This window comes from Vipera berus (assembly GCF_964194415.1).
Source record: "Vipera berus genome assembly, chromosome: 1".
NCBI classification, from domain to species: Eukaryota; Metazoa; Chordata; class Lepidosauria; order Squamata; family Viperidae; genus Vipera; species Vipera berus.
The window spans coordinates 208101177-208128046 of record NC_138202.1 but is presented as its reverse complement, the minus strand read 5'-3'; the positions used below and the strand labels follow the sequence as shown (position 1 = coordinate 208128046).

The 26870-nt window shown below is 38.0% G+C and overlaps 1 protein-coding gene across 1 annotated transcript in view; it reads left to right on the top strand.

Moving 5' to 3' along the window:
* Window positions 1-3243: 3243 nt before the first annotated feature.
* The window catches only part of LOC308677849 (phosphatidylinositol 3,4,5-trisphosphate 3-phosphatase TPTE2-like), a gene marked incomplete at both ends in the record, with an annotated part of 33483 nt that continues 9856 nt past the window's right edge, over window positions 3244-26870 (top strand). The window contains 14 exons of the mRNA XM_081344546.1: window positions 3244-3281; window positions 5847-5927; window positions 8018-8065; window positions 8960-9121; window positions 10464-10583; window positions 11530-11629; window positions 12849-12912; window positions 17211-17275; window positions 19812-19872; window positions 21444-21525; window positions 23859-23947; window positions 24705-24766; window positions 25494-25574; window positions 26527-26632. Of these exons, the coding sequence (XP_081200672.1) occupies window positions 3244-3281; window positions 5847-5927; window positions 8018-8065; window positions 8960-9121; window positions 10464-10583; window positions 11530-11629; window positions 12849-12912; window positions 17211-17275; window positions 19812-19872; window positions 21444-21525; window positions 23859-23947; window positions 24705-24766; window positions 25494-25574; window positions 26527-26632 (1159 nt within the window). The remainder of the gene's footprint in view (window positions 3282-5846; window positions 5928-8017; window positions 8066-8959; window positions 9122-10463; window positions 10584-11529; window positions 11630-12848; window positions 12913-17210; window positions 17276-19811; window positions 19873-21443; window positions 21526-23858; window positions 23948-24704; window positions 24767-25493; window positions 25575-26526; window positions 26633-26870) is intronic.

The window sequence follows — 26870 nt, the reverse complement described above, 5'->3', positions numbered from 1 at the left end:
GACTCATATTTATGATGGTCACAGTGTCCCGGGGTCACGTGTTCATCTTTTGCGACCTTCTGACAAACACAGTCAATGGGGTACACAGATTAACTTAGCAACTGTGTTACTAACTTAATGACTGCAGTGATTAACTTAGCAACTGTGGCAAGAAAGGTCATAAATTGAGGCAAAACTCACTTAACAAGTGTCTCAATTAACAACAGAAATTTTGGGGTCAATTGTGGTCGTAAGTGGAGGACTACCTGTATATAGAGAGAGTGGCTGAGGAAATTATCCAATTTAACACTAAAGTGAAGACACCAGGCCCTTAACACATTCAGAGCCTAGATGCAGGCACATAACCAAATTTTTAAGTCCTGATGGAAGGCCAATAGGGTTTTGCTTATCCAAAATAGCTCCACATAGAATACATCTCAGTGTTCGCTTGGATGGTAACAGAGACCCACTTCAAAAGGTTGTTGTATGGACATAGGAGAAAGAAAGAGCATTATATATGTTTGTCTCGAGTTGTTTATAAAAATAATAAAAGACGGGAAATAAATAAATAATTCTAATACATAGCTCACCAAGTCTGACTGGCTCATGAATGACTGCAGCTGGCACATTTTTTTTTTAATCCCATTTATATCCCACCGTTCTCCGAAGAGTTAGGGCGGCTTACACTCTAAGCACAAATCAATTTGCTTAGCAATAGCCTTCATTCTATGTATATGCCTGCTTATTAGGGCTTTCACCCACCCCCCCAGCGGCATTTTTACAAAGTCAGCTTATTGCCCCCAACAATCTGGGTCCTCATTTTACCTACCTCGGAAGGATGGAAGGCTGAGTCAACCTTGAGCCTGGTGGGATGCAAACCTGCACTAATTGCAGGCAGCTGGTGTTACTTAAGGAGGCATTAGCCCACTGCTCCACATTAACTATAGAGGTGCAATCGTTGCCACAGCTACTTTGCTGTTCTCAATATTTGACAGAAAAGCTGATAAATTGAGAATGGTAAGAAAGTGCTCTCTTTCACTTTACAGGAAATATTTTTAAAACTTGATCAGGTGACTTTCTCATTCCTGTCTGAGGTAATGGTGTAACCAACTTCACCGTTGAAAAATAGGCTGAAGCCAGCTTTCTCTAACACTGGTGTTCTTTAGACATCCACCTGCCATGATTCCCATTTATCAGTGATCCTGGAGCTTGGGACTTGATTTAAGGAATTACGTAGTTATTTGATGTACAGTAACTAAAGTCTGGCCAAAGTGAATGAGACTTCCAGACAATGTTTTATTGTGCAGCCATCCACTTCCATTTGATGCTTTTATTTATAATCCTCTTGTATTTTTTCTTATTTTTTTCTTTCTGAAAAACAAAACAAAGAGAAATGGGATATGTGTTTACAGGTCATCTTTGACTTACAACCAGTTGCTTAGCAACTATTTGAAGTTACGAAGAACCTTCCTGTGGGTACTTACAACCTGATTCTAAACTTCTAAAAACTGCCCCCCCTCACATGACCCCATGGCATTTACTTCTGATTTTCACTAAAACCAGTTCATAGCAGACAATTATTTTGCTTAATGACTGCAATGTTTGCTTAACAACTGCCACAAAAGTATAAAATCGGGTTGGTTAAGTGGGTAACCGGATATATGACCATCACAACTAATGACCCTGATGGGCAGGCTCCATTATAATTGTAAACTGAGGACTACCTGTAATTTATTTTCTTTAGTAAACAGAGCTTTTAATCTGGAACTACAGTAATGAAGCCTTTCATTACTGTGAAAGGTCTGTGTGTGGCTTTGATGTGCCAACCAATTTATAGACAATGTATAGTTGATTTTGGTAGATTAACTTAAATAGCCTGTATGTATACATTAATAATAAGGGACGCAGTGGCTCAGTGGGTTAGGACGCTGAGCTTGTCGATCGGAAGGTCGGCAGTTTGGCGGGTCGAATCCTGAGTGCCGCGTAACAGAGTGAGCGCCTGTTACTCGTCCCAGCTTCTGCCAACCTAGCAGTTCGAAAGCACGTAAAAATGCAAGTAGAAAAATAGGGACCACTACGGTGGGAAGGTAACAACGTTCCGTGCGCCTTTGGCGTCTAGTCATGCCGGCCACATGACCACGGAGATGTCCTCGGACAAGCGCTGGCTCTTCGGCTTTGAAACGGAGATGAGCACCGGCCCCTAGAGTCGGAAACGACTAGCACGCATGTGCGGGGGAACCTTTACCTTTACCTTTATACATTAATAGAAAGAAGCTGTGCTTGACAGGGTAGCATGGAGAGCACTTGCCTATAACCAAGAATCGGATACCGCTAAATGATGATGATGATGATAACTTTATTGTCACTTTGAATGTACACCAATTGGCATACATCAAAATGAAATTTTGTTGCATACAGCTCTCAAAGGGTCACCACCTCCGATATATACTCCTTGTTCGGGGCCCGCTCAAATTTCACATTGTCCATTTTAGTCTCTAGGGAGTGAACGATGGCAAACAGGACAGATGGAAATGGGGCTCCATGTGGATTAGCCCTCAAATTCGCTTGTATTCTGACAACCTCGCCTTCTTTCCTTTTTCTGATCCTGACTCTTCCACCCTTTCCTTAAAGAGGCCTTGCTTCTTTTCGCCCCTGGAGCACGCTGCTGCCGCCGCCACCAACTCTCCAAAAGCCTCTCTCTCTTCCTCTGGGCCTGCCAACAGCCTCATCCAGTTCCTTCACTCCATAAGCTCCAGGGCCTCTCCTCCTCTGCCTCCTCTGGAAACAGCCCTGATTTGCAGTAGAATCCATCACTGGGCCAGCAGTCAGATCTTGCTGCTGGCAGAACAAATTCAAACAGCGCCAACGACTTTTAACGGTCTCACCAACAGTTCCAAAACAACTAGAAACTCGCCAGGCCAGCAAAGATTGTCGGTCGTATGTCATATGTTACCTTAGTTCCACCATGTTGCTCAAACACGTTAAAATCTTCCTGATCATGTGGCCTATAGCCCTTACTATCCCTCCCAAAACTATTCACCTTCAAGAGCCAATGCAGCCGCAGCCATTCCAGGCGCCGCCATCTTAGAACAATATAATGGTAAACAATGGTAAACAACATACATTAATAATTTATTTTACATTTATTAAGCAAGTAACTTGTATGTATAAAATACCACTTTTGTTACTCTCAACAGTTCCTGTGTTTTTTCTTTTCTTAGGCAGTATCCCTGCCGTGTTCCACTACATAAGAAATAAAATATAATGTCAACTGTAAAAATTGAATTAGAAGGCTCCGTTCGGTGAGTTATTCTGGTTGGAATATAAATGTAATCATAGTTCCATGGCAGCATCTATACTCTAAATGCAAAGAACTTCAGATTCAGTTGCTAGGGCCTCAAGTTAATACTAGATCTGTAATAACATATCTACCCAAACATATGAGAATACAATTTGAGTCCAAGTTATATTTTTTTGAAAGTATGAATTAATTTAATTGATGTGTGTTTGGTTTGTGGGATTTATAAATCCTTGAAATGTTTTGTCTTTCCTATCATCTTCATAATTGTTCCATTATACGGTATATTAAAACTTTACAGTTGCTCTAAAAATAAAAACTTACATCTATTGCAGTAAGTTCTACTTTCTTCCATCAGATTTACCTTAAGTGCAGGTGACACTCCTCTTTTATTTCAGAAATATTAATAGATTTGCTAGCTTCTTGTCCTGGTTGTGTTTCAGGGGAGGGGCAAAGATGGACAAATTATAAATAGCATCTTAAGAAGACAGTTATTAAAATGGACTACATGTTATATTCTAAAGCATGCTTGTACCTGTTCTTTCTTTTTCTGGAGACAAGAAGCAGAACTGTTGCTTTTTGCTGTGGTCTCTACCAAATAAAAGTACAAACATTAGAAATATAAGACAGATAATTTGAATTTTCAAATAATAATACTAATGGTGAGAACGTTAAACCATGTTAACGTAAGTATGCCTACAAAAGGTATTCCAAATAAGCTTAAAAAGTACACCGAAAATTCTTATTTTCTAATATAATTGATATTATCCTTTTTTTAGATTAAACTCATTTTTACTGTTTGTTAACTACCAGACAACTTTGGTTATTGGGCAAATTATAAATACTCTATTATCAATTAGATAAAATGAAATAAAAGAGAAATGGATTTTGGATGCCTGCATTGCAGCTGTCATACTCTTCAAGATGCTGCTGGCCTAAATTATTTAAAACTGCATAGTTAGTTCAAAGCTCTTTTCTGTGTGGCAGCACCTACCTGCCCTTAAGGGAGGATCTCTAGGAATACCAGCAGCGCAGTCTGGGGGAGTGGGGGCAAGGGGGATTCACGTAATGCCAGCAGTGTTGGCACATAAGCCTATAAGGAAGAGAGTGATCTTCCTCCATTTGTCAAAACATCACAGACATACCTCAAAGGAGTTAAGTTGCACTCTGATACTGCTTTTGTCGGAAGGCCTGTAGGTCTGCAAGCAGCACTGAATGCCCAGGCTGTAGGCTAGACTGAAAAATAAAAGACAAAAGATCAAAACAAGTCTATGGCAAAGCACTCCTGTTTTATTGGTAAGAAAACTACACAGAACTGTCTATGAAAGCAGTCGGAGTCAAGCTCACCTGGAAGATTTTACATTTTAGTTTCAGAAACTGGGAATGGAAATATTTTTTTAAGATGCGCTCTTATGTTTGGTTACACACATGATAGTAAGTTATGGTTTATTTTATTATGCTTTATGGAAAAAGCCATAATGTCCCCTTCTGTATATAATACTATTTTTTAAACTACAGTGGCTACATTTGTATATCATGCTAAGTCATAATCAAATCAAATGACAGTATATCCTATCATGTGTGAACCTAAATAAAAAAACTCAGTTGTGCGAATTAATACTTTATTATTTAAATCATTTAAATTTCCCCTCATTTCAATGGTTTGAACTGGGCAGTAATATTAACAAGCAAACTTCCATATTTCACAGTAGATGAGACATTTCATTTGAATTCCAATTTGAATCACGTATTGTGGTGTGCAGGGCATTTTGTGTTTTGTCTGAATGTGGGAAAAACTTGTATGAACAAGTGTGGTGTAGTATATCCCATAACATTATTAGTCTGCACATTTTCCCACTTGAAACTATCTCAGTTTTACCCACAAGTGGATGACTTTCATTGGAGCAAACAGAAAACTCAATACTCCTGGTGATTAGATATATGAAGAAGACACATTCATAAAACACTTTTTCAGGATTTGCCCTTGGTTGTTCCTTTCCATCCTTGTCTAATTTTGATTCCTGCAGTTTTTGAAGAAAGAGAAGGTACATGTTTAGAAAGTGAACTATACTGTAAAAATATGTTAGAGAATGTCTTTTCATTCAGAGTTAAAACAGCATCTTACAATTTAGCATCTTCCAGATGTAATAAGGGTAAAATCATTCTTGAGTCAAACTCAGTTCCTGGTGATTACATGGACATATTCATATGGAACACCAATAATTTGCCTCTGCCTTCTGGGATATTTTTCCACTTCCCAATTTACTCTACAACCCTAGAATGTGACATGTGGAGGGCAGTGATTAGAATGGGGGAGATGATGTTGTATGTTGCCTTTGAAGAAGAAATATTAACTATAGCAGCTTGATTAATTCTGTGGCAGAAATCAAGTGACCAAGGAGATTACTGAAGAGGATGCAGGCACACGTACTAAGTAAGTTGAATTTCCTGAACAGTTTGAAAATTTAAATTACACAAGTCCTTTATCTTTGGGATAAATGGAGTTGATTATGTTACCATTGAAGAAAAAATGTTATAATAGTAGCTTGACTGATTAATTCTATGGCAGAACTGAGCTAACCAAGGAATCTGTTGTTACTCTTGATGATGGTGTTGAGGAAGAAGATTCTGATTCAGACTCATGGACAAGGTAAGCTGATAAATTTAAATAATACACAATATTACATTATAAATAACATTTCTCTGTTATTGAGCTAACTTAGTTGAGAAAAAGACAGGATTTTTTTATGCTTACATTTAGCAAGCATTTGCACGGCAGCAATGAGTTCTACATGGGGCTGTGCTTGAAGAGGATTTGTAAACTTCAACTGGTGCAAAATGCAGCAGTGTGGACAGTTCTTGAGGCCCTTAGGATAGGCCATGTTAACTACTGCTCTGTGAACTGCACTGGCTGCCAGTTTGCTTCCAGGTACAATTCATGGTGTTAGTAATTCCATTTAAAGATCTGCATGGCATGGGTCCAGGTTACTTGAAAAACTGTCCCATCCTTTTGGGACTGGCCCACCCCACCCATGCTGACAGAAAGAGCATGCTGCGGGCCCCACAGTCAAGCAAGGAGGCCTTCTCTACCATGGCTCCTGTCCTTTGGAACATCTTGGCCTCTGACATGAGATCAGCTTCTGACCTTCTATAAGGGCCTGAAGAGCTGGCTCTGTCAGATGGCTTCGGGTGCCAATGGCGGAGCATCACACTGGAGGTGATTGATGAATTAAGAGCTCTCCCTCCTACACATCCTACTCTCTCCCTTCCCATCTTTTAACTATAATTTTACCTCTGTAATTTCCATTTTTATTGTTTAGAAATACTTATATTTTATGAATTTTAATGCTTTTAATGCTATAAGCCACCCACGGTCACTTCAAAATGAAATGGCAAATAATTCTAATCAATCAATCAATCAACCTAATAGTGGACTCCACAAAACTTCACAGAATTATTCATGCATTTATTTCTGAAATGTACAGTATAGGCAACCTCATATAAAGTAAATTCCTTGTCCATATATACCAGAATGGCAATAAAGTCACACAAGGTTGTAAAAGTATGTATAAAGGGAAAATGTGGCGGTGGTGAGGGTGAGGGTGGAAGATCCAGTACAAATCAGAAGAGATTAAAAATTTCATCGAGCATGTAATGTTGGTTTCATTGATTGAGTAAGACTACTGTTTGAAAATATACCATATTTGTTCCTGGTCCTTTTTGGTTTATCATTTTATTTAAATTTAAAGTGTGCATTTAGTTTTTAAAATGTGACATTCTGTTAGTTCCTGTCAAGTGGTTGTTCTGGAAAATAAAAAGCACTTCCTAAATTGTCAATGTAGTTATGAGAATCTATAGTAAATAATTATAAATAGTAAAATAACATTGAAAAATTAATCACTCAATTAACAAGCATTAGAAACATAGAAAAAAGCAAAAACAATTCTTAAGGATATAATCTGAATATAACAAACTTCAGTCTCTAGTTCTAAGTTGCTTATTAATACAAGGGTATGCAAGGAAAAATAATGTATTTTTGGAGAAGAAAAGCAGTCTTCTGTTTTGCAGGCATAGTTGATCTATGAATCCAGGGTATGCACACAATTGGTTTTCTTATTTTATTTAATAGATTTTTTTATCCCATTTTTATTACTTTATAAACAACTCAAGGTGGTGAACATACATAATACTCCTTTCCCCTATTTTCCCCACAACAGTAATCCTGCGAAGTGAGCTGGGCTGAGAGTGATTGGGGCAGAATAACCCAGCCAGGTTTCATGGCTAAGGCAGGATTAGAATTTTCGATCTCCTGGTGCCCTGACTACTAAACCAAACTGGCTCTCTTTCTTGATAGAATTCTGTTTGTTCTTCTTTTTGATAGGATTCCACTAATCACTAAAATTTATAGTTATCTTTTAAAGCCTGGATTCAAAAATTCTTGAGAAAAATAGAAACAATTGCTGCTTTGATGAGTTATAAGGAAAACAAAAAGGATTGCTAGGAAGATTTAACTAGTACCTAGCAGGCCTAAAAATGTGAGTTGTTACTGAAGGTATAATTCTAGAATCTACACTGTCTTATAAGTATAATAAAAGTTTCTGTATTATTGATACCACTATATTAAACTTGATCAAGGAGTACAGATATAATTCTATTTTGATAGGCTTGATTTGTTCCTTGAAATCTTAGTCAAAATTTTAACAGTTTTTCTTTTGCTCCCTTTCTCCACCAACTATTCAGCAAGATGAAAAAAAAGATATCTCCATACGTGATGTCTTTTGGATTCAGGTAAGTATTAAGATTGCATGAAATGTAATTAAGTACAGGGAAAGAATTGTACAGGAATTTTTTCCCTTTCAATTCTACAGAATTACTGTATCAGAAAATATTGCTCAGTTTAAACATTTTTATAAACCATGGTTTGTTCAGTAAGACAGTTTGCTGGATTCATTCAACTATTAAGTCATAATTTATAATTTACAATCCATAGAGTCTGACTACACATGACACATAATATCAAACTATAATATGGTGTAGCACAATGTAAGAACCCAGTCTATAGTGCACATGCCTCCAGCGTATAACTACTACAAATTTCTTGATTATTTATTTTATTTATTTTATTTTATTGGATTTGTATACCGCCCTATTCCCGTAGGACTCAGGGCGGTTTACAGGGCAGTTAAAACCATGAATACAAAAAATTAAAAACAAATAAAACAATTAAATTAAATTCAAGCCCCAAGAGTAAATCTAAAACCCAGTTAAATTAACAACCCCACATATTTTTAAAATAAATGTGGGGACACTATCTGCATTAATAAAATAACTGACTGTTTTTTCATGTCTTTTCAACTATTTTAGTTCAACTGATTTAGTATTAGTGGGCAGGTTGCACATCACACTTGTGGCTCTCCAGCACCTTGTCGTTCCACTACTGAATTGGTAGGGTTTGATAAGATCGTTTTCTTTCCAAAAGAAGCATCCCCAGAATTTATTTCTCTACAGCTCTCATTATCAAAAACTATAGTTAATGGTAACTAGAGATTACAGAAAATGTGGTCCAAAACCAACTGGATCTTAATACCTTATGTAATAGAAAAACAAAAAGTACAGAATTATGACTTGCATTCTTTTTGTTTTGAAATATACCTACATTTCTCATCTCCCTTACACTTGCAGATTTTTTGGTGTGGTGCTTATTTTTGTGGATGTTTCACTTGTGATTCTTTCTCTGGTGATTGATGAAGCACATGATTCTGTTGAACACATGATTGGAAACCTCTCTTTCAGTATAGCATTATTTTTCTTCATAGATGTAATCCTGCGAGTGTTTATTGAAGGGTAAGAGCATATGTGGATATAGAAATCTGCTGATTTTTACAGGCATCTTGATGGAATGAAATATGGGAATTTAGAACTAGCCCTAGGGATTGAAGGGAGATCTATGTATTCCTATAGTAGAATTGTACTGGAAATAAATTGTTTTAAAGGTTTTCTTTTTAAAGGTTTAAAGTTTTGGGGGATCTGTAAAAAATAGTTTGGAATACTCTTGTACATATTTCTAGAGACTGTATTAATTTTTTGAGACACTGAAATGCTTTCAGGTACATTGCAGCCAAAACAAGATATTTTCTGAGCTTTTGTTTCTCTTTTTTAAAAAATTTATATGTTTCTGGTAGAAAGAAAAGATGAAGAACTTGATTAGGAAAAGGCAGGAGGCTTCTAAGTGGAATTTTATATCATCTTGACTGTCTGTAAAATATCATGAATTAGATAGCACCGTTGCATCTCAGAGGAATAATCTAGAAGCAAACTTAGTTCCACTTCTCCTTCCAGTTTTTGCCTCAAGAGTCTGTATTTTATGATCACTGAACATGATCAGTGCTAAGCTATTTCTCATAAATGGATTGCATATCTAGCTTTCTAAAATGACTTTTTTTTGTATTTTTTAAAAAAAACATTGCGCTTCCCTCAGAGGTGCTGGTAATAATAAAAGAATGGATTACATACAGATTCTGAGATGATAATGTATACAATGTGAGTTTTACAGCAGACTGTTGCAATATGGAGAGCTATGGCAGGATATTTTTGAACCAGGAATAATCAGATTGTCTCAGATTTGATAAAGACTCAAAGCTTTAGAAACTGGACAGTTCCTGTTTGTTTTTGAATCTCCCTTCAACAGCTTGGGGAGACTTTTAGTTTAGTTTACAAAACAAGGAAAGCTTACAAAAAAAAAGAATTGTAAATTATAAGGGTCTTTAACTATTTCACAATTTTGTATCATATTAATAAACTATCTTTTAACTATTTTCCACGTGCTTTTTATCTACACTATATTCTGTATCTTCCTGTCTTTCTACTATATATCTCTCTAATATGTTTATTGCTAATACCTATGCTTCTTTTGTCATAAAATCTACATGGACTGTATTGTCACCCTGTAGAACTATACTATTTTCTACAGAGTTCATTTACAGTCGGAGGGAAGAAAAATATAGGTTCTGTTCAGAACTCCAAGGTAGACATCTTGTGTTTCCTCCTCCTCTCTTGTCTCTTTAGCAGTGAGGTCTTATTGGCAGTAGCTATTTGATGGGCAACTGTCATTCTGACACTGGGAGAGGGAAACCATTAAGCTAATGTTACTTAGTGTTTGAATATTCTTATCTGTTTTGCATTTCAGATTCAAAAACTACTTCAAATCCAAATTAAATATTCTAGATAGCATCATTGTTGTGGGTACATTGTTGGTTGATATTGTATATATTTCCTCTGACTTGGCTGGAATAACTCTGCTTCCAAGGTAAGAAATATGCACTTCTTCAGCTCAAAGGTGCTTTTTCAAAAGACAACTGGACTGTTTTTCCCCTGAGGAAGAGGAAGACGTTTTGCTTCTCTTCCCTCTCTCCCAACAGAGAGGAAGGGACACTACCTATCTCCTATCGTACAACACAGCCCTTGCAGCAGCTCCAAGAAGATTCCACCCCCATTTGCACACGTGACCCTGAGGGCACAGATAGCCCCCCAAGAGGCTTCAGTAGCTCTCAGGGAGAGTGCTAACAACCAGATGACTGCAAAGAAATGATCCTTCCAGACCCCCACCCCCACCCCCCATCCTTGCCAGAACTAATCCTTCCATTCCCCCACCATCCTGCTAGAACTGATGAAGCTTCTTGGATGAGAAGTGAAACGTCATCTTCTTCCTCAGGAAGAAAACTGTCCAGCTGCCTTTTGAAAAAGCACCTTTCAAACAACTATGACATTGCATGACAGAATTTCCACAGGCACCTGATCAGTCTAACTCGAAAATGCGGAAATGCTATGTTTTATTTCTTTCCTGTTTGTTAAAGACCTCAATTTTTATTCTTTAAAAGGGAGAGATGAGCAGATTATAAATTATCAGGTCTTGCATGCATTGATTTTTACCTAGCTTATTGTGGGGGGTTTTTTTGTTTGAAGAGTGATATCTTTTTGATATATAACAATAGTGCTTTCATTTGTTCCCAAAACAAAGTAGATATTAAATGGCATTCTTACTCCTTCTTCTACCACAATAACTCTGATATCTATAGAAATTCTTTATCTGTGGGAAGATATGGCAGGAGATGAGGTTGTATAATAATTTGGTGCGGTTGAAACTTACAGATTCCCAAAGTTGAATACCATTGTAGAAGGGGCTACATTGTGATCTGGGTATAGCCAGAGTTTGCACTAATAGTAGATATAATCCCATTCTTTCTTTTTCCCAGAACAGTTGTCATTCTTCGAATGTTGAGGGTTATAATTCTGGTAAGGATTTTTCGATTGGCTGCTGAGGCAGAACGACTTGAAAAAGTGACTCGGAGGTTGGTAAGTGAAATAGAATGTTGTCAACTCTGGTGCCTACATTTGCTGAATTCACTTTCTGAGAAGGCTGATATAGTGCCTTGTGGGCTTGTTGTAAACAGGTAAACTGAACCGGGTTTTTTGTGTATTATATTTTGAAATCTCTGATTGAATGTTCTTTCTTTTAATAAACATGAATACATTAATTAATTTTTAATTGACTTTTTTCCTTAAATTCTGTGATAGAAAGACTTGAGGACTTTTTTACAGGAGATGGAAGGCCCACATTAGCTTAGAATAGATGGTTGCATTTCCAGTCTCTCTGAAGAGCACCAGACAGGAAACACTGAGGTCTTTTGTTGGAAGGTAGACCTTTTCAGATCTTGTGATTCCATGTAATATTCAGGTTTTCATTCAGAGTTTCGAATAGGTCATCTGCTTCACATTGATTAAAAATTTTGCACTTTAAACACTTATTCTTGATTTTCTGAAGAACCCATGATAGTAAGGTGAAGCTATCAAATCAGCATCTTTGTGAATTTTATGCACTGAAAGCCTGAACTCAAAGTAGTGTGTGTGTATGTGTGTTTGTGCGTGCTACTTCATTTTAACAGTGAAACAGCAGTATTATATATTTGCAGATGGGTGATAGTACATCTCTTTGATTTTGAATAGAATTTTGCTTAGTTGTACCACTTGATTTTTTTTAAAGATACCATCATGGATGTGTAACTTGTCTGAGGATATATTTAAAAAGCCATCTATAGTAGATTAGGACAAAAACTTGGCTACAGATAGTGCTTTCTTGCAAATTACCTTTGTCTGACTTCCAGCACCTACATTTCCATCTTAAAATGTGACCAAAGAATAGCCTGATTTTTTGAAAAAACTGCAAATTTTACAAAATGTATAATGTTTAAGACAGATTACTGTTTACTGAACCAGCCTTTGCAGTATTTTTTTTTAAAAAAGTGTTTTTGTACCTGCTGAATTAAACTAACTTATGATTTTGAAGACAGAGTGCTTCAAAGTTAGGCAGAAAAAATATTGGAAAAAGTTTCAAGAAATAGTCAGTGGCATATCATTTCTCCACCATTGTGTTAGGCAGTTACCAGGAGATGAGTGATTTAAAGGTCTCTTCATTTTTAATGGGATAATTTGTGGAATTTATGCTTCCATGACTGACTACCTATTTCCTAACATCACTATTTACTATTGCTTTTTTTCCCCTTTTGACTGACAGGTCTCAGAAAATAAAAGGCGTTACACAAGAGGTGGCTTTGACTTGGATCTCACCTATGTCACTGGTTGGTATTTCTTGACTAGTAGAGAGATTAGTCATAACTGGAGATCTAGGCCAGGGCTTTTCAATCTTTTCACCCATTGTACCACTTTTAGGATATGGCAACATCCGAGTACCACCAGTCGCCTAGCAAGGTGTCAAAAACTTGACCAAAAAAAAAAGGAAAAAAGTGATGAAGTACAGGTTGTCTTCGATTTACAACAGTTCACTTAGTGACTGTTCGAAGTTACAATGGCACTGAAAAATGTGCCCCCCAAGCCACAGCCGAGCAAGACAGCTGCCTGCCCGCCTGGTGGTGCTCTTCCTCCTCTCTGGGGTTTTCATTGTGAGCATTTCTGTTGAGGATTGGTAGTGGGGATGGGGTGGGGGGTGTTTGGTTTTTATTCCCCCCGTCTGCTGGGTGGTTGCAGCAGGTTTTGGTCACTTCACATGGCCCTGGGACACTGTGACCATCATAAATATGAATCAGTTGCCAAGCATCTGAATGTAAATCACAAGACCCTGGAGATGCTGCAACATTCCAGCTGATCAGCGCTTCTTCTGGGCTCAGCGGAAGTGCCAGGATCAGTGCTGAGCTCCAGCTAGAGCCTGGCACTGATCCTGGCACTTCCGCTGAGCCCTGACAGCCCCAAAGAAGTGCTGATCCTGGCGCTTCCGCTGAGCCCTGACAGCCCTGCAGCTCCAGCCATCTCTCGCTCAGGCTTGTGCAGTGCTGCCACCAGTTCAGCTCATTCCCCTCTCCCGTTACCACTTCTCTAGGATGGCCGCCTACCACCTGCCAGGTGCCAGTGTACCACAGGTGGTACCCGTACCACTGGTTGAAAAGCCCTGATCTAGGCATAGAAAGATAATGGAAGAATGTGTGTAAGATGAACACAAGAAGAACCCTTTGTTCCATTTTCCATCTATAAAGACTGCTTTTAGGGAAACGTAGTCATCCCTGGGCTTCTCTTCACTATTGCTTCTTTGTGTTAAGAATCAGTGCTTGCTGAGGTAGACCTTGGCAATTATACTGAGCAGTTAAAATCTAACCATTTGCAACAGAATATTTGTACAGTGAGAGTCATGTAAAAAATCTTAATGTGGCCAAGAGCCAATGCCACCTCTCAACCTTTTCATTCACACAGTCATGCCTCTCTTTGTATGAAAAGGAAATTAGATCTTTAATTCTGTCATTATGCTTGGTTATAAAGTCTTATATAATAGAGAATGTTTATGCATACAATTTAGATATCATGGGACAGTTATGTTCCTCACAAAGGACAGAATGCTGGTCCTAGGGAATGAGGAAGAATGGCGGGGGGCTGGGGGGGAGGAACACTAGTGTGAATTAATTACATTAGCAGCTTTTGCCAATGACTGTGGTGTTACCTTTTCTTGTTAGTAATTCATGAGTGACTAGATCTTGAGCAGGTTCTTCGGATGTAGCTTGAAAGAAACTATAATTCATTTTTCCTTAGTCTGATGCCCTTCAAGTGGAATTACAATGCCCAAAGTAACAATAGGTAACATAGCCATTGGCATGCTGACTGGCAATTCTGGAATCTGTGTTAGTGTATCTGGAAAGTATTAGATTGTGGAAAGTTGCAATACCTAATATATCTAAAATTGGATAAATTAGATTAGTAACATGTTTGTCTTTCTCCATTTGTAATCCATTTGTACTGCAAAATATATACAGTTACTGATTGATATTGGGATTTATTGATATGTGCCAATAAAATACTTCTTTATTTAGGATTATTTCCTTAAAAAATTCAAACTCTCATAGCTATAGCATCTTTTAAGAGACCTGATGGTATGACACTAGTATACATTGTTTGATCCTTCACCAAGTCAACTGGTGATCATGTTTTACTTTTTAATTGTTGGATGTCTTTTACATCTTTATTGTAATACAACATGTTTTTTATTTAAAGTACCAAATTTATATAGTATGTATAAGTCCTCAACTTACAACTGTTCATTTAGTGGCAGTTCAAAGTTACCACGGCACTGAAAAAAGTGACATGATGATTTTTCACACTTATGACCATTGTAGTATCCCCATGGTCAAGTGATCAAAATGCAGACGCTTGACAACTGTCAAGTATTTATGACAGTTGCAGTGTCACAAGGTCATAAGTCGAAGACTATAATTCCAAATTTTATTCTTTCACATTTGCAAAATATGATCATTTTTTAAAAAAGCTGAGATTATTATTCGTTCATCAGTCCATTATGGGGAGGACAGATTATCAGCTTTCTACTGTATATCTGCAGTGGTCTGAGACTCTGGAGAAAACCTTTTAAATTGGAGAAGCCAGTTTGATATATTGGGGGAAAGAGTCTGAATTACATATTAAACTTAGAGAAAAAAAGGCTGAATCTACTTTAATATAATCTGTTTGGAGCAAAGCACTCCATCATGGGCAAAGCCTGGTAGTCTCCTGATTCTATAGTACAGCATCTTCAGTCCATTTTTCATTATATTTGTTCTGCATTATTAATATGCTAAACTGTGGGGTATTTGTTAAGTTATTGACAAACGTCCTTCCCTGATTATATTATATAGATTCCTAATCAAGGAACTATTAAGAAAAAAACATACCCCTACCAACACTGGAAGGGGCAAGCTACTGTACTTTGCTATTGTGGAGCAAACCTCACACACTGATGATGTTACTTAGTTGGTAACGAAACATCTGCAAGCTTAGAGACCACCATGGACTCCACATTTACTTTTTTCCTGCATAAAATTTAGTGTTTGCTTGGTGGTGTTAACTTTAATATTGTCCTCTTCAGTTTTTAAAAAAATCTTTTGTACTTCTGAACTGATTAAGTCACTAATTAATCCAATTCTCTCCCTTTAAAAAATGTTTTACCAGAGTTACATCTGCAACTATGACCACAGGATCTCAAGCTGTCACGTTTTTGCTTAAGAGAATGTACAAATTCCAAACCCCAGAGTTGTATTTGACAGGAAGAGCCTTGTCATAATCTCTAAAATCATGAAATGGTGGTTCTTGCTTTTAATCTACAATAATCTGAACAATACACTCCATATAAAGTTTTTTCTTTTTTTAATATATGTGGATATATCATTTTATCTTCATTCAAACAGTATATAAATACAGAGGTGATTAATTGAAGAAAAAACTCTATAAAATTAACTTTACAATAATTAATTCAATAATAAGATAACAAAAAAAGAGCAAATGTGTCATTTCCTTTTGTGGAAAAATAAATATGCCTTTGGCTCTAATACCTGGTATTACCTTTTTGATAGAAACATGCTTTTCAGTTGGTATCAAGTTCTTCTGGTGAAATGCTGACTTTGGTTTTCACCAAACATGTCTTCTGGTACTGTGACCAAATAACTCTATCTTTGCTTGTTTGTCCATAGCACATTGTTCTAAAAGCCCTGGTCTTTGTGTAGATGTTTATGACCAAACTTTAGTCTTGCCCTGATGTTCTTTCTGGACAGCAAATATTTTCTCCTATATTCCACATGGATGTAATTTGTGCAGCTTCTTTACAATAGTAGACTCCTGCACTTGGACATCAGTAGTGGTGAGAACTATCTGTAGGTCCTATGATGAAATTCTGGGGTTTGTAGATGTCCATTTGTAGATGATCTTCTGGATAGTGGAATCATTGATGTTTGACAACCTTTTGAAATCTTTCCCAGACTCATAGGCATTATAATCTCCTTTCTGAAGGCTTCTGAGAGTTTTTTGGATCTAGGCAGGTATTCAACAAGAAAGAACAAAATCAATTAAATGTTTGAAGTTTTAGTAATATTTTTTTTAATGACCTAATCTGGCACACCTGAGTCTAAGATATTTGAGATACAGTAGTGATAAATGTTGGGGGTCTACTTAGTTTTTCTGTATGCAAAATTTGCATTTATGTTTGTTTAAATTACACAATGCACTACTAAATGTAAATGGCACATATTTCCAGTGGTAGGATTCAGCCGGTTCGCACCACTTCGGCAGAACCGGTAGCTTAATTTTTTTGTTGCCCAGGCCCAGAATGGACTTCCGGAAGCGGCATCCACACAGAGAACCGGTGGTTCACACATTTGAATCCCACCACTGCATATTTCTAATATTTTATCTACGGTATTAATATTGTTGAAATAAAGATCAAATATTTGTATGTTGAAATAGGTTGAAAACATTAAAAAAATGAGGTATACTTACTTTTTCACATGACTCTACTCAAAAATAGTGAACCTATGGAAAAATCTCCCATTGGTCTCACAGTGCAGATCTTAACGTTTTCTTTCTTTTTTGCTTATTTGTATCTGTTCGTTAGCTCGTGTTATAGCAATGTCGTTTCCATCTTCTGGACAGCAAGCTTTCTACAGGAATCCTATATCGGTAATCTAAAGATTAAAAGCTGATGGAAATAATTTCTGTTATTCTGTGAATCCTCCTTTTTGTTTTCCTCTACTCCCAATTGTTATTGGTGGTGTTTAATTTTAGTATGACTGTAAGAGATATCACATTAATTGCAGAAGAAAAGACCTCTTGGAAGTTAAAGCTATATTGCAAGTAAAATATAGTCTGCCCTTGGGATTTTTTCCCCTCATAGCTTTAGGCACGAATCCATATATAATTTTAACATCTACTTAACATATGAAAAAATGGGTTTCAATGATAAGCAGTGAGAAATAACTACTCAAGACCTGTTCACTATTGCTATTTTTTTGAATGTTGCTACTGGTATTATTATTTCTCAATGAAACGGTTTTCAACTGTTGATTCATTCAAGGATGAGCATCTCATATGGTGAATGGATCCTTGGCAGTTGATTATGCATTCTGAGGCCTGTAGAACTTACCAATTTGGAAGAGGGATTTAATAACATTATTAACAGAATAACAGGATAACAGATTTGGAAGGGACCTTTGAGGTCTTCTAGTTCAACCGCCTGCTCAAGCAGGAAACCCTATGTCGATGATACTCGACTATATATCACAACCCTAAATTGTGCCGATAAAAGTGTCAATGTACTAACCAGGGAACTGGAGGCTAAAGGTATGAAGAGTGATTGCAGGAATTGGGTATGTCTAATCTGATAAAAAGAAGGACTGTGGGGACATGATAGCAGTTTTCTAATATCTAAGGGGTTGCCACAAAGAAGAGATGGGTCAAAGCACCTGAAGGCAGGACAAGAGGCGATGGATAGAAACTAATCAAGGAGAGAACCAACCTAGAACTAAGGAGAAATTTCCTGACAATCAGTCAAACGACTTGCCTCCAGAAATTGCGGTTGCTCCAACAGTGGAAGCTTTTAAGATGAGATTGAACAGCCAAGTTGTCTAAAATAGTATAGGGTTTCCTGCTTGAGCAAAGGGCTGGACTAGAACAGATCCCCAACCTGTGGTCCGCGCCCCCCCCATAGTTGTGCTAGCACTGTGGCTGCGGGGCACAAAAACAGGATGCCGCTGCGCCTTGGGGAGCGAAAACAGGATGCTGCCATGCCATGGGGCGCAAAAACACCGCTGTGCCATGGGATGTGAAAATGGGACACCGCAGCGTGCAAGAACGGGGCACGCCACCACGTTTGCAGCGCACACATGCTCTTGGACTCATTTGTGCGCACATGCACATGTAAAATGCTTCCCCCTCCCTTTCCCTCTGGTCCGCCAACTGGGAAAGGTTGGTGACCTCTGGACCAGAAGACCTCTAAGGTTCCTTCCAACTCTGTTTTTCTGTTAATATAATAATGGTATTCAGTGGTATTCAATTCCTCTTCTAAATTGTTCTGCAGAATTCTGACTATCTGGCTCCTTCAGCAACTATCAAATTTAGCAGTGCAAAGTATAATCCTTTGAGTTTGCAGATAAAGCAAAAATGCATTCTGCGTTTTGAATAAAAAATCAGTATGAATATTTACTATAGGTCCTCCACACTATGGATTACGGTATGATAAGCACGTATCCACATATACTCATGGATCAGCAGGGAATTTTAGCTGCCAAAATATACTCCCAAAACTAAGTTCAGGTTGTCCATGGATGGGCTTATATGGTAGTACTTTTTAAAAATACATATACAGGTTGTCCTCGACTTACAACAGTTCATTTAGTGATTGTTCAAAGTTACAATGGCACTGAAAAAAGTGACTTATGACCTTTTTTCACACGACTGTTGCAGCATCTCCATGGTTGCATGATCAAAATACAGATGCTTGACAACTGACTCTTATTTATGATGGTTGCAGTGTCCCGGGATCATGTAATCACCTTTTGTGACCTGACAAGCAAGGTAAATGAAGAAGCCAGAGCCACTTAACAACTGTGTTAATAATAACTGCAGTGATTCACTTAACAACTGTAGCAAGAAAGGTCATGAAATGGGGCAAAACTCACTTAACAACTGTCTTGCTTAGCAAAAGAAAGTTTGGGCTCATGGTTCGTAAGTCAAGGACTACCTGTATATAAGCAGAGAATCTGACCCTCAAATTTTTAATCAAAATACCATGGATAATGTGCCACCTGAAGATAAGCAAATTGTGGAAATTAAAACAAATTTTTAGGGTTGGCTAACCTGGGTGATACATTTTTCATGGTACAGCATTTTGATTAAAAATTCAAGAGTCAGCTTATCAATGGATGGACTGATCTGTAAGAATATGTACTGTGGTTTGTCTTTTTCCCCGAGTACTGCTTTAGTTTATTGATGGACTTTAGCAATACCAGTATTTATAATTTAGCCAGAATACTGGTTGGAAATTATGAAAGTAGAAGTCAGAATGCAGGAGGTTGCTGTATGTCTCTATATCAGCGTCAAAACCCTCTGAGATTTGAATCTTCCTCGAATACTTTCTATCTGAAACCAGTTAGATAAATAAAGTCATTAATAATTCAAGCCACCTTGACAATTAAAATAAATTATTATTTTTTATAAGGAAGTTGCAAAGTTCTTGGATACAAAACATGAAGACCACTACAAAGTCTACAATCTTTGTAGTAAGTATTACTTTGTTTCTTAGTCACCAAGACTGGAGCAGTCAGGAAAACTTCAACTGCATCTGTTCTCATCACAAGCCAGGCCATCCACCACCTTCAGTCTTAGCTTTGCCTTCTAGATATGCAGTGAATGTCCATAGTTGAGGGAGGACATGAATCTTGGTATCACATATCTTAACCATACCACACTAAATCAGTAACTGCTTCCTTTTAAAATAAAGGTCTGAATGATACAGAACTCAGTCTTTATGATAGCCTTAAGCTATATACATATTCCCACTTTTTTTAACCTCTTCAGCATAATGACTGTTATTTAGTCTACCTCAGTTCATGTTTTCCCAACTTAGTGGTCTCCATCTGATGGGTTCAATACCTCACTGACTGAAACTTCTTGAGTTGTAACGTCAAAACACCTGGAAGGTATAAAACATCTAGAAGAGAAAAAACTACTTCAGTTATAGACTATTTTCTTCAGTTCACTTCTTAATGTCAAGCCTTGTGGCAAGTGTTAAATCAAACTTTTCTAGGTTTACAACATCTGTGTCATTCACTGATAAAAGATTCTGGTCCTAATTGTGGTCGTAAGTTGAGGACTACCTGTAGCTCAGCAACTACCTAAAAACCATAGATGTTAACTGTTTCTGTCAGCAACAAAATTCAGTATAATTGCAAGGAGAAGGGTTGAACATATTGCTGTTTGCTACCCTGTCAACTCCAGTAGAAATTTGGAATTAATATAGCTTTGCTTTTTTTTTTACACAGTTTAATGGGATGCATCTTTGTGTATGTATTTAATAAACCATATAGATATTGACACTTCAGAGGGCCATGCCCTGCTGGGCTTTGATTACTGAGATGAAATACATATTATAATTTGATACATCTGATTCTATAAAGCAGAAGAATCATAGATGTTTTTGTTGCTAATTTTAAAAAACTCCAATCTGTTGTCAAAACTGGAACTTCCACTGACTAATTAGAGGGAGGGCAAATTTACATCAAACATATAAAATTTGGTATAGATCAGAGGTTGCCAGCCTTTTTGGAATGGGTACATTTAAAGTTTGAGAACAAGTGGTACTGTTGCAAAACAATTACTGGTAAAGATTGCCTGATGGCTGGCAGGGATGTAACCAATTTCAAAGTAAAGTTTTGCCAGAATGTTACCTGCCATGTTGTTAGTATTCCTTTTATTGAATATGCTATATTGCCCTGGCTTAGTGTTGCCCTTTTTCTGAGCAGATGGGCACACTTCAAAACTAAAGATATTGATTAAAGTTGCTTAACATTTTTATTTTCTTAAGGAACCCAGATATTCAGGAAAGAACAGAGAAGGATGAAAATACGCAGTTTCCCATTTTAAAAGCTGTGGGTGTGCATTTTAATGTAAAAAAAAATAAATAAAAATCAGGTGGAGCAAGGAGTCTAGTCAATGCCCAAGGGGAATTGTGGGGTAAATAGTGCCCAAGTACCATTTAAGATCTAGATATTTGTCCAAAGTATTGCTTTGGAATCTTCCTAATGGATCTTTGTTTATATACATAATATTTGTATAATATTTTTTCCTGCAGGTGAGCAGGGCTATGACCCAGAGATTTTCCATTATAGAGTGGAGCGGATGTTTATTGATGACCACAATGTTCCCACTTTGGCGTAAGTATGATTCTGCAATGGTGCTGTGTAGATTTGACAGTAAATTAAGGTTGAATAAACCAAATCCAGTTGTTTAAAGTTTGCAGATACCTATAGTCTATGAAAATATATAATCTATGAAAATCTATAGTCTATTGAATTTATATACTGCTATCTCACAACTGTTGGCAGTTCACAATAATAAAGTACAAATAAAATATAAATTAATTAAAAACTCTGTATAACCGAACCCTGCAACATTAGTTAATACTCAAAGGCCCTCTGGAATAACTTACTTTTAACCTGTTTCCTGAAAGTTATAATCAGTGAACTCAATCTCATCTCCAGAGAGAGACGATTCCAGAGGGCAGGAGTCATCAGAGAGAAATAGTGCCTCTGGACTTCAGCCCCATCACTTCCTAGAAATAAAGCAATACTAGCAGCTTCTCCCAAGAGAAAAGCCTTGGACAGGTCAAATCCACTTGAAGGAGGCTAACCTGAAGGTACTAAGAGCGAAGCCATAAAGGGCGGTGTAGGTTATAACTAGCACTTTGATTTCCATCCACAAGCCACCAGGACATTACTGCAGGATTTGCAGAAATGGTATAACATGGTCAAGCACCTGGCTGCGCACAGACTGCCACATTCTGTACGAGCTGTGGTTTTTGAATGGTTTTCAAATGTAGCCCCATGTAATGTGCTTTGCAATTATCCCAGCAAGGGGTGATGAGGGCAGGAGTCATTGTAAGAAGCTATTCCCAGTCAAGGCAGGGCTGCAGCTGGTGTACCAGCTGAAACTAAGGGCCTCATTATTACAGCTTGGCCTACTCTTCTATTAGGAGTTGTGAGTCCAAACAAAAAACAACTCTATTTTGCTGGGTTTAAGTTTAACATGTTTTCTTCCATCCAAATGCTAAGAGCATTGGACAAGACTTGTATAGTATCTTCAGCCAGACTGAACTGGCATATACAATTAAGTATCATCAGCATATTGCTAGCACCTCATCCTAAACCATCAGATGCCTTCTCTGAGTGGTTTCATGTAGATGTTTAAAAGTAGAGGATGCAGCCACTAGGTCAACTCCTCCTTCCCCGTTAAGACCGGAACCACCTATTCAGGAAGGAGCAGAACCACTGAAGAACAGTTTTTCCAATCCCTAGCCCTCTGAGGTGGTCCAGAATGAATGCCACGGTGGATGGTATTTAAGAGCTGCTCATGAGGGGTACACTTCATCCATGTCCTAGCAAAAGTTATTAACCAGAACGACTAATGCCCTTTTATTCCCATGCCTGAACCCTGATTCAAAAGATTTCAAAGACTTCTGTGTCTTAGGACATTTTCTATCTGTTCCATAATCTTTCCTACACAGAAGAGTGTCAGAGATGAGATGTTAATCATTAAAACAGCTGCATCCCAGTAAAACCTGTTAAGGGAGGATAACATAACCTCACAATGACTCCCCTTGAAACAAAGCACTGATAGCCTTGTTTCAAGAGGGTTCATCCTGGCTCCTAGAAGAAGCCAGAAGGGCTGTCGAACAGGTGATGGAATCATGCTGGAGAGTGGGCTGTTTCCTTCACAAAAGTCAGTGGGTCAAAAAATCCCAGGGAACAAAGTGCTGTACAAAATGGTTGTTTTATAACCAGCTGTCAATCCTAAACCCAGAGACGAGACAGTGAGATGCATGATTTCAGTTTCCTATCTGGTCTACCTTGAAGGGCTGACAGTATAAATCCAGAATCAAACTCACCGAATAGAAGCAGGGATGGTCATCAAATTGTTTATTGCTCTTCCTCACAATTGCTTTTCTGGGCCTCATCATGTACCTCTCCATCCATCATAATGGATTGTCCTGCTGCTATCCTTAATGGTGTGCTCATCATACATATCCCTCCCTTACAAGGTCATAATACATATGCCTCCCTTACAAGCCAACATACACCCACACACTGGACTCAGTAGTCCTGCTTTTACCAAGAAAGACTACTATCCTATAATGACCCTTCCTCTGTTCCCATAATCTATCTTAATATCTGTCAAAATGCCCTTCCTCACAAAAGCCCTCCAGCCTAATCTGCCTGTCTCCTCTCCCCAAAAGAAGAAAACTCTTAATAAATTCAGCTTGTTTCCAATTGTGAGCAGCAGTGCAAGTCTTTTTAGTGGAAAGTCCTTAAAAATCTCTCCTATGAACTATGTTCTGGCTTATCTCCAGAGGTAACCTAAAGATGCTTAAATGGAAATGGTGTGTGGTTATAAGAAATTCCACTGTTCTGATAAAGGAGAGAACATTTTAATTTTTCTACAGTAATATATACATAAGCTCTTAAATAAGGCATTCTTCCTTTTCTTTAAGGGAGATGCTCATATTCACTGCCAGTGTGAGGCAATGGATGGAACAGGACAACCACAATGTTATAGCAATACACTGTAAAGGTGGGAAAGGTACGCGAACTCTCTGGCTTGGAAATCCCAAAGATCCCTCTTTTGACAATTGTTCTGGGGCAGGAGAGTGTGTAAAATGGCTCCCTGAATTGGACTCAAGAGGCTAGCATCTGTCAGTATTAATGCTGAAGGGCTGATAAAATGTTTTCAGATAATGTATTAGTTAAGGGATGTGCTGACTGTAGCCTCACATGGTCTTGAAAAACAGCCCCATGCAGAATGCACTGTAGTGATCCAGTATCTTTCAGCCATACTCAAGGGGAATGTTATTTTTAGCCCTTCTGAAAACCTTAGATTATCAGTCATTATCTGGGATGCGTGGAAATTCAGCAATAGCAGTAGCACTTAGACTTATATACCGCTTCACAGTGCTTTACAGCCCTCTCTAAGCAGTTTATATATTGCCCTCAACAATCTGGGTCCTCATTTTACTGACCTTCCAAGAATGGTAGTTTAACACCTGAACTGCTGGCAGCCGGCAGTCAGCAGAAGTAGCCTGCAGTACTGCATACTGACCACTGCGCCACCATGGCTCAATAGATTTAGCATTCACTGAAAGTAGCTATCTGCGAAGACTGTTTGCATTACTTGGTGTTAGATGTGCAGGGTGAATTTTTCGTAAGTTCAGGTTTCAGATTTAGTTTGGAGGTGCAGGGGTGGGATTGCTTAATACTGATGCTTTCATAGCCTCATTCTTCGGGACAAGTCAACACGATATCATTATTTCTAAGTCACCGATTTCCCCTTTTTGATGCAGGTAGGACTGGAACTATGATTTGCATCTGGCTTATTGACACCGGCCTGTTTAAGACTGCGCAGGTACCAAAGTAATGTTGATATTTTCCCTCTTGTTTCTGAATGAGTTAAAAGTATCTGAAGTGCTACCTCCCATAGTTTCTTCTGTGTGGGTTCCAGATGTAAAATGGAATTAAAAACTGATACTTTCAGTCTGGCTTGACCAAACCACCTAGCATACAATTTCTTGTTTGTTCAGTATCATCTTTGATAAGGAGTTTGAATCTGCCATATCCAAGACTTCATGTAATAGAGCCGAAAAAGCTGTTCTGTCACCGTGTGAAATTCCTTCAACAAAGCTTCTTCCTATATGTGTCGAGTTGTTCTTTTTCTCAGATTACTATTTTACCTGCCTGCCTGCAGCAAATATTAAGTTGACCAACTTGTAATTATTTGGATGTCTCCTGGAACTATTTAAAGTTGGTATTAGCTTAGTTGCTGCCCGTAGTTCTTCCAAAAATTGCTTATGAATTGTAATTTACAATATGACTGAAAAGGAAAATAATTAAATATGTGTTAAAGTAATTGTTTCTTTAATTAAATCCAAATTAAGTTTTGCTGCACTCTGCCCACTTGGTTTACTTGAGCACATCTATTTTCTGAAGTGTAAGCTCTGGCATGCCACTTACAAATGTGTAGCCCTGAGGCACTCTGCTGACCCCCAGTTGTGCACTTTTCTGATATAAGTTCTCTAAACCGAATACTGTAAGATGCTGCAGTAGTTATAGTAACACAATTCTCATTTTTAAAGGAAAGTTTGGAGTACTTTGGTAAAAGAAGAACTGATGAAACTGCCAGCACCAAGTTTCAGGGTGTTGAAACTCCATCACAGGTAAAAAAAATTTACTATGAAGCTATGTGTAAGGTTGAATAAAAAAAATAATACAATTGATTGGCACAAAAATAGCTGTGTAATTTAAATACTTATTTTCTGTTTTTACCTTGCATTTTTTTAAGTTCTGCTTCACTGCCTTTCCTCCAGTCCTGATAGCTGGGGTTTGGTCATTTTTGGTTAAGCAAAGCTTGGGACATGAATATTAAATTCTCCCCCTTACGAAGTCAAACATCAGAGAATGATATGAGAAATACCTTGGGAGACGGGGCAAAGAGATGCTGCCTAGGGCAGGGGTGGGCAACCTCGGCTCTTTTGTGACTCGTGGACTTCAACTCCCAGCATTCTTGAGTCAGCATGGCTGGTTCAGGAATTCTCGGTATTGAAGTCCAGAAGTCATAAAAGAGCCAAGGTCGCCCACCCCTGGCCTAGGGAATGATCAGATAAGAGACAGCGTAGCCCACAGCTGGATAGTCAGTGGGGCAAGAGGTTCAGAAGGGATGCTCCTTAGTTTTTCAGGCTGTGCCTTCAGACTTTCAAGTTTCTATTCATGTAGCTTCACAATCAAGTAGAATTAGCTTATGTGATCTTGTTTCATGTCTGGTCTACTTGGTAAGGCTGACATCAGTTTTGCAAGTCTGAAAGTACAATTCTCCTACTGTCTCCTTTACAACCTGAGAAGCTCAGGGAGGTCCTTTCTGTTGCCCCGCCTACCATCCAACTGCAGGGTACGCTGTTCCTCACTTGACCATTTCCTGGGCGATATCTCTTTGCCCCGTCTCCCAAGGACTTCCCCACATAACATTATAAATGGACTTTCCATTTTTTGGATTAATAGGACATTTGCTTTCCTTAAGATTTTGGTTTTATAGAGGTATGACTATTTATATTTACTATAGATTTCTATATAAAATTATTTTTGTCTCAAGGCACTCCTAAATTTTATTTGCAGAGTCGATATGTAGAATATTATGAAATCTTGAAATCAGAATACAACCTGATCCTCCCACCAGAGAAGCTTTTCAGAATCAAATGCATAAAACTCTATGCTATCCAAGGTAAGTGCCATTAAAATACAGTAGGAAGGGGATTGTCCAGTTGTTTATGCAGTCTCAGCACTTAGATCACAGTTGGGCTCCTTTCATCACACAGTAGTACCATCAGAGTAGGGCTGTGATGGGCAGGCTGAATATGCTTGACAGTTACAGCCAGCCGGACTCATCCTAGTTGGTCAGTTCATATCCACTAATAAAGCATGGCTCTTGGTTCTGTTGAATCAGACTGTCTCATCTCCCT